This window comes from Natator depressus, chromosome 5 (genome assembly GCF_965152275.1).
Source record: "Natator depressus isolate rNatDep1 chromosome 5, rNatDep2.hap1, whole genome shotgun sequence".
Lineage (NCBI taxonomy): Eukaryota > Metazoa > Chordata > Testudines > Cheloniidae > Natator > Natator depressus.
In genome coordinates, this window is record NC_134238.1 from 57001628 (window position 1) to 57016250 (window position 14623).

The following is a 14623-nucleotide window of genomic DNA, read 5'->3' on the forward strand; positions in this document are numbered from 1 at the left end:
TGTCAGTTGAATATTATTCAACAAGCACTAGTATCGACACTGTGCCCCTAAAATCAACATTTGTTAGTAAGGGGAGGGGTTTGGGGTTTTCAGCAACTTACTGACTTTCTCTGCTTCTTGACTTAGACAAAGCAGGAAAGCAAAGTGTGTGGCACAAAAAGCCGCAATGCAGTTGTATTATTGAGTTATTCTGCTGACATCTAGGTCCAGATTTTCAAAATGGGTGTTTTAGAGACTTAAGTCTGTTTTTAAGAGATCCAGATAAAAATGGCTTGATTTTCAGATGTGCTGAAGTCATTGAGAGTTGTGGGTACTCAGCATCTCCAAAACTCAGGCCAATGTTAGTTAAGAACTATTTCTCCCTTCCTGTGTTTCTGATTGTTTTGCCCCAATTAAACAGCATGCATTTTTCCAAAGTGACTCTCTTTTTGCTGTTTGCTGTCAGTGTTGCTAACCTCTTTGGAGCCCTTTCAGTTATTTTTCTGTCTTCAGTGGTGTCACACCACCTCCCAGTTCAGTATCATTTGCATATTTTGTTAATGCTCTGTTCACACTTTTTTCACTGATGGATTTTTACAAAAGCAAATCTTGGTGAAGGTGCTTAAAATAATAGTATGGAAAAAAATGTTTCACCTATTTTTTTTTACTTTTAGATAACATTTTCAGAAGGTCAGGCCCTGTCCACAATCACCCTGACTGTTCTTGCAGACAACATTGCAGAGCTTTCTGAAACTGTTGTTATAACATTCACCCATGTCACTACTGTGGGTATTAAGGATCCCATGAGAGGAGCCATCATAGACCCTAAGAGAGCACGAGCTGTGCTTACCATTTTGCCTAATGATTCTCCCTACGGTGTAGTTGGCTGGCATACGGACTCTCTCTTTGCTAAAGTAGCAGAGCCTGAAGGTAAGTCAGTCTTATGTTCCTGCTAAGAATCTAATATAATGGCATACTAAAGTATGTCATCTTTAGAATTTCTGATGTTAATTATGTGAGTTTTTAATGACTAACATTCTAAATTTTTAAAAATAATTTAAGTTTGAGCAAAAACCAAAAGAACAACAGTAACAACTCAGTGACAAACAGAAGGGGTACCACAGCAGTCAAAAAACATCCTTAGAAATACAAAACTATGCAACTTTCCTGTGTATAGGATATTTCATGTGCACTGTAAATAAAGACTCTCCAGTTATTTTTGCAAGTTGATTGTGATGTTAACTTGACTTATGTTACTTTCATTAATAAACAGAATCATTCCCTTATTTTGCTAAAAACTATGGTGTCTTGTCTTGTATGCATTGCACTAGAAAGTAAGATTATTCTTAGTGCATACTATTGCCTTCTTACAAATTGCTGCATATTAAATATTTGTCTTTAAACTTAAGAATATAGGTTTTCAGGGAAACTTTGCCGTCACTGGTTACACATTTCCTCTTTCTGCTCTGCAGTGTCATCATCACCTTTAGATATTACGAACTGTATGCCACAAATTTGTTAACTATAAAATATAAACTAATTAAAGGCAAATGGCCTGATCCTGCTGGCATCCACTGCTGTGCCGGTAGCTGCCAGACAACAGAAAATCTTTGGCGGGGAGATGGTATGGGAGGCTGCTGCTGATCCCAAGCAGTGAATGTAACTGTCCATTCACATTCTCTGTGACTTGTGGTGGGGACAAACAGGGATGTAGGTACGGGGAAAAGTAGTGCCACCTCTGCTGTGATGTTGGTGCAGTCATACTCGATTCTGGAACTTTGCTGGAATCCTGCAGAGCGAGCTAGTGTAAGTTGAGCTTATAAGGCTGTTTGGACTGTATGCAGAGCCACAGTGGTCTTCACTTGAAGACTTTTCCCTACTCCATATTGTCCATCGGCAGTTATTGTTCCTGTCGAGCTCACATCCTTTCCCCTGACAGCTTAGCTCCACCACTATGGTTTTTCCCATCTCCTTTCCCTGCCATCAGGCTCCCATTCTGTCCATCTCCTGCCTCAGATTTTTCTCCTTCCAACTGCTTCTTTGACATTGGCATCCCATCACCTCTCATCTCTTACAGTTTCAGAAACCCTCTGCCTAGCCTCCCAATCTTCCTTCCATGCACAAGCAGCTACAGCTGGTCTGAAAAATTCTGGCAAAATATTATTTCATTGGAACTTGCCAATTTGGTGAAATTGAAATGAAGCTCTGGCAGAACCCAGACACCAGTTTGCCCACCTTGCTTCTTGGTAGCCAACTGGGAGTTGGGCTGACCCAGGGGTCAGGTAGCCCTGGGAGCCCCAGGGTCCCATCTCCTCAGCCGCCCAATTGGCTGGGGCTCCCAGGGCTTCCAGGCTTCTGGCTCCCCATGTGCCCACCACGTAGAATTTTGTTTAGAAAATATCGAGACTAAACATTTTGATTTTTCAAAATGCCTTTTTCCAGATTTCTATTTTTGTGCAGGATTTCAAGATTTCTGAAGTTGTTTTTGTTCCAACTGGAAACAAAAATACATTTGAAATTCTCCACAAAACAGAAATCTGAAGAAAAAATTCATTTTGAAAAAATCACCCAGTTCTCCACCCAGCTCTAATAGCAGAGACCCCACCTGAAATCTTTTCCTCTACAAGGAGAGTTCCCCTTGCTTCCATCTCCCTACCAGACATGTTGTTTTTTTTTCCCCCACTCTTGTCTCTACCAGCAGGGCTATCAGGATTCACCCATAGCTTCCATCCTGGAAGTTCCCCAAAGACAGAGGAAAATAGTCTGTTGTGTGCCCTTTTCCGTGCATGAAATATGCTTTTAGGAGCCTGGCCCCTCATCCTTCCCTGCCACAGTTTCTCAGTCAAAGGTGTAGTGTGCCCAGCAGATGTAATCAAGTTGAATTTTGTAGTAACTTATGTGTTCTATACATATGTATAAAACATATTCCCCATGCTACTTCATTACAATGATTTGTGTTTGGCATCTGATGATTTATTGGAGTTTAATCTGTAAATTACTCCTTTTTTTAGTATTTCAGAGCATGTTGCATGTAGGGCTTTTTCAGATGAAAAGTAATGGAAATGGACACTACATTGCAGCTCAATATTTACAAGCAAAAACATACCTTTTTCCTTCCTTTTGTCTTACCCTTAGCCTTCCTGGTTTGTTTCTTTTATCCACTTTTACCCACCCCTCCTGCCCTAGATACAGGACTTCCAGGCACGCCCTAGGTTTTCTGCAATTTCTTGGACTCTGGTGAAAATCTAGTTTCCCAAAGGGGATCTGAGTCATCACCAATATGAGTGCATTTCCTTTTCTGGGGAATTTGAGATTTAGACATGCACGAATAAAGGGCAATCCCTGAGTATCACCACCAGAGTCACTGCCAAGAGGTCATTTTCTATATCAGTATCAGTAGTGATTTCAGAATTATTTAAAACGCATGAAGGGCACTCAAAACAGGGCACTGGAGGGAGAGGGGAACTGACTGAGAATGTGTACATTAAAGTAAAGGTTTTGTATCGCAAAATTCAATTCTTATGTTTCTCAAAAAATTTTCCGCTCAGAATGCTACCCGCCCCTGCATTCTGTGCAGAGATTCAAATATCCCTTATGCGCTTTCAAACAGCTTGAGTTACTAAATTTTTAGGTATAGAGTGCACTGGTTGTGATGTTGAACATGAATTCATGCTCTAACATTCCATTGATTTCAGTGAGTGAGTAACAGGATAATTCTAGCACAGTGAGATGAAGTGGAAAACCAGCAGGGAAAGGGTTAGAGCAATCATATGTTGATGGGTTTTTACCAGAGCTAATATAGATTTCTTTCCCATTTCATCTTGCAGAGAATCCTACTATTGTTACTTTACAAATTCTTCGAGAACAAGGATTTGTTGGAGATATTGCAGTACAGTTGAGCGCCAAACCTAATTTTGCCCTTCAGCCTTTCAACCAAGCCAAGGAGAATAAGGATTATGTGATAGAAAAAGAAACAATAATTATGGCAGAGAACACAATCACGACTTACGTTATAGTCACCATTTTGCCTGTGAGTAATTGAAAAGAAGACAAGTTTTTGTTATATTTTAAGGAAGATTATAGTGTAGGTTCTGTCCAGGGGCAAAAGGAAAAGTGTAACATTCTATAAGTATTGTAGGAGGAAAATTGGCTCATTAAATCTGTTTCAGCAGAGTCTGGACACTGGTAACTAGTTTGTGAGCAATCCAAATCCTTTGCTTTGTTTACTGTGAAATGAGTAATTTGGTTTTATGGAAACTTGTTTGTGGTGAATTTTAAACCCTCTCAGGAACATGTTGGGTTATAAATTTGGCACAACTTCAATCTGTGTAAAATAATGTATTTCACTTTTTGCATTTTAACAGATTTATTGTTCAGATTTAAAAAATATCAATTGATTGGGGCCCCTAGACTTTATCATGACCAATAAAAATGTGTTTTTATAGGATGTTCAAAGTCCTTCAGGTCCTCCTAGTCAGCAGTGTTTTCAGAAATCCTTTCCCCCCTTTTCATAGGCGATGTGATGTGAGGCAGGGAATTAGTTATTTAATCTCAACTGCCATGGTTTTACCTGATTCTGCTCAGTCAGCAGCCAGTCAGTTTCCTCCTTTCATAATATCCATCTTATAACATGAACTTACAATTGGGGTGACGTTTTAAAAACATTTTCACAGGATAATGTTCCAGAATTACAGGAAGGATTTGTAGTCAATATTACTGATGTGCATCTGGTAGATTCTTCTCTTGCTGAAGGGCAGCCAAGTGTGAAGAGACTTGGATTAGAAATAGCTGAGGTAACAATTGAAGAGAATGATGACCCCAGAGGAATATTTAGTTTCAATGTTATGAAGGTAAGACTGAATTTTAAACATTTACTCTTGTATTCTAGCAGTAGGTTCTGTGTTTTCAGGCTGCATTTAAAAATAGTCTTTAAAAGATTTCTAGCACTAAACATCAGTTACATTGACCAGATACTGGACAAGCAATTTCCATACAAAAGTTTTCTTGCTGCTAATGATACTTAGCTCATGAGAGCATTGGAATTGCTAAAACACTCGTGGGTTATTTTTACCCTAACTACACCAGATTAACAATTTGATCTTTCTATAATTATAATACTACTACTAATAATAATCAATATTGCTGTCTTGTTTTATAGATTATATATAAAGGGGCTAACTCATTACTTTAACGCATAGCCCCTCACTTTTGGCTACTTTTGAACATTTTGGTATCAGTCTTTTTGCAGGGAATGAGAAAAGAGAAACACATTTGCCTTGGCACTCAACATGTTTTCTGAATTTTCAGGATTTTAGTGGAGCAGTTGCTGGTTATGAGGTGCCTCCACCACAGAATATACTGAAGTTGCCAGTTGTTCGGAAGGCTGGGAGGTTTGGGTCAGTAAAACTATACTGGGAAGCCATGCCTGCCAGCGCTAGCGTGGAAGACTTTACGCCATCATTTGGAAACCTTACATTTGCAGATGGACAAGTATGATGTTGCTGAAAATATAAACATTTCTGAGTTAAGAAGTCTCAGGGTCTTTTGCATTTGTTTCCTTTAAAAGATATGAGTGTAAAGTCTCAGAGGACATTTCTGCTTACTATTTGTGGTCCAAATCCTGTGAACATGTACACAGGAACTTAACTTTAGGCACATGCATAGTCAGTCCCATTGACTTTAATGGCACTACTCAGGTACTTAAAGGGAAATATGTTCATAAGTGTTTGCCACACTGGGGGTCTATGTCTTTACACCTCCACCAGTTTCATTCATAAAATAAAATAGACTGAATTCACTGTTGTATCCTGTATTGTTTTATTGGTTCTCGTTTTTTTTGCAGGCTGCAGGGATGATAGAGATCACAATCATAGATGACACTGCAATAGAATTTTCAGAGCTGTTCAACGTCACTTTAATCAGGGTGACAGGTGGTGCCAGACTTGGGGATGACACTGTGGTGACTGTCACTATTCCACCAAATGACTCTCCTGTTGGCGTGTTTGGGTTCGAAGAAAAGAATGTAAGTGTGAGCAACATGATGCAGTTTTAAGCATAAGCAGGAAGAATGTTATGTATCATCAACCACATAGTTTCTTAGAATCAATTATCAATGTGCAGATTTTCCTGAACGTAGCTTTCAGCAATGCAGACAGTTAAACATTTTATATTTGTACAAAATGTCATTTCTGCAGCCCAGCATCTCCCACAATTCTTGCTATCGGGGCTGCTCTGCTCACCCTTGCAACTCACAGAGGTGAATCAGTGTTTTGGCGCCACTGCTCTATTCACACCCCCTCTGCTTGTGCTTCTGGCCAGATTCTCTGCCTCCACAGCAGCATGCAGATGTTAGTTTCAGTGCTCCTTTCTTTCATCTGCCTAAAGGGGTACTTTTTGACTAATTCTGGGGCAGATGTGAGCAGTGTTCTCACTCCCTTACTCCGCCCACTGGGCCAGTTTTTAGTCGGCTGTTGGAATCCAGGTGAAGTCTCCTCTGCAGTGCCTCCCTGCTAGCTCCTCCACATCTTTTTAGGGATGGGAGAGCTGCCTAGAAAGCACTGAAAGAAATCCAAATGGAGCTCCATCTGTGAAACTGCCTTCCCGAGCTCAGCAGATGGTGAGTTGTACCAAGCCTGCATTCAGTCTTCCATTCCTAACTCTGTTAGGTACTGGGGCTATGAGTCGGACTGGCATGTGGGGTCTTCTACCCACCAGAACAGCCGCATCTCCAAAATGGAAAATACAGACCTGGAATCTCTGTGCAGAACAGGGAGAGGCTCCAAGGATGAGGAGGACCGCAGTCAGCTGATTCGGGGGTAAGTCCTAAGAGGCCCCTGGAGAACAGAGAGGAGAGACTTGTAGAGGTCACAAGTCTTAAAATGGGTCTTGAGTGTCTTGGGGAAAGAACCAGGGGACAGCCCCCCTTCCCAATTCGGCCAGAGGGCTGTGGAAATGTTTCCCTTCCCTCTCCCTGCGGGAATGGGCCCCAGTAGGTGAGAACTGAGAAAGGGATCTCACAAGAGGTCTGCAGGCCTCTAGGAAAGCTAGCTGCAGAAGGCCTTACCAAAGCCACAATGGAGCTCATATGGTCTCTAAGTAAGCAAAAAAGTGAAAAAAATCAAAAAAGGGGAGAAAAAGCCTAAAAGATGTAGGAGGCATGAATCCTGTGATATCTTCTCCACCGAGGATGGTGAATTGTCAGGCTCTGACTCCGATCAGGACTGGGGAAAGTCTTAGCAAAGCTGTTTTCTCCCTGAGAAATTTGTGGCCATGTACAACAAGGTTGTATCCACTCTTCAGATTCAACCCATACAGATCCCTGAGAGTAAGCCACAGAGCAAATTTCTCCCCTTGAAATCCTCCCTTGAAGCAGCAATTCCCTTACACTCCTCCTTTGAGGAAATAATCAGGGATGAATGGGGGGTAAGCCAGACCAAGGGCAAGTACATTGTGAAAAATCACCATAAAATTCTACGAGATCCAGGAACCAAAGGACCAGATTACCAAGATCCTGAAGACTGATGCTACCGTAGCATCCCTGGCGAGAGATATGGTTATTCCCTCCATTGTTTCTATCTATGGAACACCATAGATAGAAACAATGGAGGCCACTCTCAAAAAAGACTTTGAAGTCTCTTCAGCCTTCCTCCAGGCATCTGTAGCAGCTACTTGCTTTGCAAGCTCTTCTCTCTCCTGGCTGGAAGATCTCAGAACCCTCAAGAGTAGAGATCACCCTGACTTTGGCTCCATTTTAAAGAAAGTTTCCCTAGAAACATCATTTGTTGCAGAGGCTTCAGTGGATGTTATGAAAGTCTCAACCAAAGCTAGGGCCTCCAGCTCAGTGACCAGACGCCACCTATGGCTCCATCACTGAAAGATGGATAGCCACTCGAAATAGTGTGCTGTGTTCTGCCAATTTTATGGGAGCCTTGCTTTTGAGAGATAAGCTTAGACAGTCAGGTGGCAGACAATGCTACAAAATCTAAACAATCCCTCCCAATGCCACATCCTGCCTCTAAGACAGAGTTCAGACTGGCCTTCAGACAAAGGCACTCCTTTCAGCCTTCATCCTTGCAGAAATGCCAGCAAAGGGACAGCAAGTTCTCCAAAACAAAGCTCTGGAACCGTGGCTCCCGAGAAAAGCCCAGTGGGAACCCTGTTAGCCTGTTTATGACACAGACCACCTATGTCTCTGCCTCTGCCCTGAGCTGAAGTTAGGAGGAAGGATTTCCTAGAGGAATGGGTTGCATCGACCACGGACCAGTGGGTCAGTGAGATAGTGAGCCCAGGATACTCATTTGAGTTATGGGCTCCACCTCATGTGTTCTCTGTCCAATCCCACATCTTGAATGACCCCAATAAGCATGACCTAATCCAGAACGAGATATATCTCATCTCCTGGATACTGAAGTAATAGCGAATGTCCCTTCAGAAGAAAGTTTCTCAGGGTTCTACTGCATCTTCATTGTTCAGAAGCATACAGGGGAAATCTGTGCTATTCTACATCTCAAAAGGCTCAACAAGTGGATGAACAAAATGAAGTTCCAGATTGAGACCCTAATTTCTATGGCAGGGGTAGCCAACTTGAGCCTGAGAAGGAGCCAGAATTTACCAATATATATTGCCAAAGAGACACAGTACTACTTCAGCAGCCCCCCATTAGCTCCCCTGCCCCGCTCCCAGCACCTCCCACCTACCAGCAGCCCCGCCAATCAGCACCTCCCCCGCAACTCCAGATCAGCTGTTTCGTGGCGTGCAGGAGGCTCTTTGGGGCGGGGGGGGAGGGGAGCGAGGATACGGCAGGCTCAAGGGAGGGGGCGGGAAGGGATGGAGTGGGGGCAGGGCCTGTGGCAGATCCAGAGCCTGTGGCAGATCCACCCCCCAGCACATTGGAAAGTTGGTGCCTGTAGCTCCAGCCCAAGAGTCGGCGCCTCTACAAGGAGCCGCATATTAACTTCTGAAGCGCCACATGTGGCTCCGGAGCCACAGGTTCGCCACCCCTGCTCTATGGTGTCATCCCTGTCCCAGGGGGATTTTCTGACATCAGTGTATTTGGTGGATGCATACCTCCACATCCCGATCAGACCCTGCATCAGTAGATACCTAAGGTTTGCTTATGACAGGAAGCGTTATCAATACTGGGCACTCCCATACAACTTGTCCTTGGCCCCATGGGGCTTTACAAAGATGGTGGTGGTAATCAGAGTCAGACTCAGATCACAGGTTATCCATCTGTATCTCTTCCTAGTCGACATCTCAGTCAGAGCTCCATCACCAGCAACAGCACACAGGGCTACGTCCCTGACATTGAATCTCCTGCAGGCACATGGCTTTATTATCAATATTAAGAAAAGCTCCTTGATTCCTTCCACTAAAATAACTCACTTGGGAATGGACATAGACACTTTGATAGTAAGGATATAGCCTTCTATAGAAAGGTTCCAGAAGATTCAGGATCCTCCTTGCATTGTTCTGGAACTGCAAGAAACCCACTATGGCACTAGGCCTTGAACTGCTAGGCCTCCTAGTATCATGCATAGAGATCGCTCCATGGGCGCCATGAAACATGAGGCACTTTCAAGGGGTCATTTTAAAGGTTTGGGACCACTCCCTGGGACGCATGAAGGATCAAGTGAAGGTTCTGGAGCATCAGGTAATCAATTCCTTAAAATGGTGGTCAGTCCAGGACAATATCCACAAGATTCCCTGATTCTCACAACTGATGCCGGTCTGGAAGGCTGAGAAGCACACTTGGAGTCCCAAACAGCCCAAAGCAACCTGGAGGAAAGGACCCACAGCAGAAACCTCCCAGGATAGGAGCAGTCAAATTGGAGTGACTAAGGTTCCAGTCCATCCTAGAGGGAAGCCACATGCTGATTCAGTCAGACAACATGACCACAGACACAAATAGGAACAACTAAGGGAGAACAAGAAGTCCAGCGCTACATGCAAAAGTGATGGAAATCATGAAGTGGGCAGAACTTTTTCTCCCTCACGACAGTTCTCATAAAGGGAAACCTGAATCAAAAAGTGGACTGGCTTAGCAGGTGGAACGACTTTGAGTGGTGCGTAAATCAGGAAGTCTTCAAGTTAATCGTCCAGTCATTCAGACTGCCCTCAACTGATCTATTCACAAACCACATGGATGTGAAGAGACCAAAGTACTTCACCAGGGAAGTAGCCCCCAGATTCATGGGGACAGATGCCTATTGCAGAGATGGCCAGATGGCCTTCTCGTTGCATGTTCACCCTTCCTATTGTTAGCAAAGGTGGTCCAGAAAATAAAATCCGAGCGGGCAACTGTAATACTGGCAACCCCACACTGATTTTCGTATCTGATAGACCTGAAATTAGGAACACTACTACATCTCCCAACAAGACAGGGAATCCTCTCACAAGGTCCTTTTCTTCATCTTTACCTGAACTGGCTGCATCTAACAGCCTGGTTATTAAAAGGGGAAACGCTAGTTTTGTTGGGTTTGCCCTCCAAAGTCATCAGGACACTTCTTCCTTCTAGAATAGTATTGACTATGAAAGCATACTCCTCTATCTGGACTAAATTCAGTGTCAGGTATCAGGAAGCGAATCCTAGAAATCCAGCATTTCCGTCTATCTTCAGATTTCTTCAAGAAGGCTTTAACAAAGATCTCCAACCCAGCACCATTACACATCAGATGTCTGTCCTTGGTAGCGTGACATTCACAAGATCTGCAAACTCTCTGGCAGAGAATCCCCAGTAGCCAGATTCCTTAGGGCAGTCCAATTAGCCAACCCAGCAATCAGGCCTCTTTTTCCCAAATAAGACTTGCCACTTGTATTGACAGCCCTCACAAACCACCTCTTTGAACCACTGATGCAGTGTCAACATTTTATTTGTTTATCAAAACTTGCTTCCTGATAGCCATCAGATCTGTCAGGTGAGTGTTGGAGCTGGTAGCACTTACTGTGTATTTTTCATGAGGGGCTCAGAACTCTGGAATCATTTATCCTGAAAGTAAACTGTTCCTTATATGTTTAACAAAAAGTGGATCTCTCTTCATTCGGCCAAGGCCACAGCATCCCAGCAAGGAGAAGTGGCACACTTTAGATACTAGAAGGAACCTGAAAATTTGCCTCAAAAGTACAAAGCCCATGAGGAGATCAGATGCTCTTTGCGAATCTTTCCACCCAAAATACCAAAGATTCAGAGCTTCCAAGTCCTCCATTGCTAGGTGGATTAAACTATGCAGCATGGAAGTGTAGAAGGCATTAGAGAGTTTAGTTCCGGAAGGGACTCAGGGCGTACTCCACACAATCCCTGGTGACCTTGTGGGAAGAAAGAACTAATGCACCCACAGCGGAAATTTGTAAGGTGGTCACCTGGTCAACTGCTACCACCTTTATTAAGCACTACAAGGTGGATTTCCTGTCCTCTGTAGAGGTGTCCTTTGGCAGAAAGGTGGTGCAGGTGGTAGTCCAGAAATGATTTTTGCCCTCTGAGAAAATGTTATAAGCAAGAAGGGATACCACTTTTCCTTTTCTTTTGACCTTCTCTATAACCCTTTCTACATCTGTTCACTACTCACTACTTCCCAGATGTCAAGAACTGTGGGAGACACTAGGCTGAAGAACGGAAAATTTCATATTGATGATTTCCTTTCCACTAGCCATGTCTCCCACAATTCTATCCACCCTAAATGGCTCAAGAGAGAAAAGGCCAGATGCTGAGTGGGATCTGTACCATGCTACTGTATTTTTCCAGTTGCGATCCCCTGTACATAGTTGGTCAGTTACCTTTGAAGTATTTGTTACTAATATTGTTATACAAATTTGTACAGCTTTGGAATAATTTTTTTGGCCACAAGTGGGAGCAGATGGAGTGTGGCCGGAGTAGTGGCACCAAAATTTTGATCTACCTTCATGAGCTGCAAGAGTGAGCAGAGCAGTCTAGATGTCAAGAATTGTGGGAGATGCTGCTAACAGAAAGGAAATTCTCGGTAAGAAATTTTCCATTCTTGCATTTGGTCATTAAGAGACATGATGTTTTTTCTTCTCCCCAATTGCTGAGTACAGTTTCATAAGCAGGAGACAGGCCTTAAGAAACATTTGGAATTTTGATTATTTTTTTACGGGGAGAGAAGGTGTTTTTGGAAGGGAGGTGAAAGGTAGCAGTTAATGAACAGAGGAGGAATTGTGAAAAAAAAATAATTAAATAGCCTACGAGAGAGATTGTGTTGGATACACGTGAACTCCAATGTTAAAAAAAAAAAAAAAAAAAAAGCTGGCTTCCCTCCTGATTCAGGAAGAGAGAGAATCTATTGGCTTTTCAGTCTAGTTGAGTTTACGTCCAGTTCTGTCACATTATTCCCACCTAATGATTGTGTGTGCATATATGTCGAGCAAAGGTCTCAGGAGCAAAGTTAACAGGTACTGTGATTTAAACTGCAGAGGGAGTTTTCACAAATACCTTGGTCTGTCTTGTTATGCTATAATTTGGTTATTGTATTTAGTAGTCACAATTTTTTTTTAAAAATCACTGATCTCCCTTTTCCAGTAGGATTCTGGTTAGGAAGACCAGGGCTTGGTACCTGTGCTAGGCCTGCTTGTGAGAGCTCAGTGCTGAGTTGCCATGTTTTCCTAAGCCCCTTGTCTCAACTACTTCGCACACAGATTGCAGACAGTAGCTGTAGCCTCTGTGAAGTGGGCTCTCACAACATGGGTAGGTCCTCCCAGTACTGACGCTCCTGGTCCTGGGGCATGCTCAGAACCTTTGAAAATCAAGCCTCTTTTTTTTAATGAGCTTAAATGTGGATTTGGGAGCTTAGCTTTAGGCATTCAGGTTTGAAATATTGGCCTTATTGTGTAAGGCAAGAGTCAGGCTTGCCTCTATGGAAGGGAGAGAAAAGAACGTAAGAGAAGAGGGGGGAAAAGAGGGGTTGTTCCTCTTCCATATTGAAATCCATTATAAAATATTCATTGACTTCAATGGCAGCAAGACTCGGCCTGGCAGGAGGGCAATAAATAAAGGATTTGAAATGTTTTCCCCATCCTCTCCACAATGCAAACCCCCCCTAAAATCAACACTTTCCTTTACAGTTCTTTCGCAGCCCTGTGTTCTTCGATTATTTATTTATTTTTTCCCTCTCCACTAAATCCTGACAGTTTGGGGCTTCCTCTTGAAGTCATAAGAAGATAAGGGTGACATCTTTGTTTCTGGCCAATAGCTTGAAATTTAAGTACAGACACCAATCAGAACAACTAGATTATAGTAGCCAATTGGAGTAGAGAAATTTATACAGTCACAGTGCATTTATTGAAAAATAACGATATAGAGATTATGTAAATCTTTGTGCTCTGTAATAATGGCTGTCAAGAAATCAGTCAGATTCCCCTAAATTACGGTTATTGAGAAATAACAGTATAGTGGTCATGCTGATCAGACACTGAAAACAAATAAACATGCCAGGAACTGAATACATGGGGGTGGAAAATGTACAGTTATGAGTTATTGCCTTTATATTGTTCCTGTCCTATGAATGACTGAATCTATTCCATTTCAGTATTATAATAATTCCAGAGATTTCATGTGAGATGCCTGAGTATCTGTTGAATATATTAATGATATATTGCAACAATGTTTTTCATAGAAATCAAAGATAGAAAAGGCCTGTAAATTTATCTAATCCTTTCTTTTTCTCGTGTTTGATTGTTCTCTACTGTATATTTTCCAGTGCTGTGTCCACTGGTGACTCATATGTAATTGCGTTGTATCATAGTGGATACAGAAATAACTTAAGTGGTTAATCTTTGCTAACAGAATTCAACAGTACATGTCTGCATTAACTTCTATTGATTTTTTGGTCTTGTATCTTGGAGACACAGTTGAGAATAATATAATTTTAGATGTCATTGATAGCAATATTTATAATTTTTCCAAGGCAGTGGTTATAAAAACATAACATGTGAATGTTTTTTCTTAGCTCTTCCCTAACTCCTCCTCCTCCTCTTTTCAGGTGACAGTTAAGGAGCCCCAGTCACCTGGAGACTCTGCTGCAACTGTGTTGCTGACTGTGAGTCGGAGTCAAGGAGGACGGGGGGCAGTCCGAATGATATGGATTTTGGAGGAGGCAGCTAGATATGATCTCACTCCTCTGAATGGAACTCTTTACTTTAATGAGGTACTCCCAGAATTTCAACATCCCATTTGCTTCCCTTACATTTGCTTACGTTTTCTTCTTTCTCATATGTAGTTATATACTTGTACATTACAGACTTGTACACAGTCGTAGTCTGTTACAACACAATAAAAAAATATCTGGTAGTTTTGACAACATGCCACATGCTTTCCAAACAGAAAAGAAGGGATGGCCCATTCCCTGGAGGACCTTGGTATAGGGTAAGTCACCCAGGGAATGTGGCATTTTAAAATGTTATAAATTGTCTTTTTAAAAAGAATAAAAATTTTATAGAAATGTAATAATGACCATGGAGAACAGTTATTCCATTGCATTAGCTGACAGTCTAAACAGACATGCAACTTGCCAGGTCTGGGAAGAGATAAAACATAAATTCAGGACGTATTCTTTTTAAAAGAACAGCGATTACCATGTGACCCTCAAACTAGCTAGTGTTAGTTGGCTAAGCTGTAGGCTTCATGGCAGAAGAG

At 42.3% G+C, this 14623-nt stretch overlaps 1 protein-coding gene across 1 annotated transcript in view; it reads left to right on the plus strand.

The window, feature by feature from the left end:
• ADGRV1 (adhesion G protein-coupled receptor V1) overlaps positions 1 to 14623 on the plus strand; it is a 421530-nt gene that overhangs the window by 142320 nt on the left and 264587 nt on the right. The window contains exons 54-59 of the mRNA XM_074952844.1: positions 654 to 909; positions 3807 to 4009; positions 4653 to 4829; positions 5287 to 5469; positions 5822 to 6001; positions 13971 to 14135. Of these exons, the coding sequence (XP_074808945.1) occupies positions 654 to 909; positions 3807 to 4009; positions 4653 to 4829; positions 5287 to 5469; positions 5822 to 6001; positions 13971 to 14135 (1164 nt within the window). The remainder of the gene's footprint in view (positions 1 to 653; positions 910 to 3806; positions 4010 to 4652; positions 4830 to 5286; positions 5470 to 5821; positions 6002 to 13970; positions 14136 to 14623) is intronic.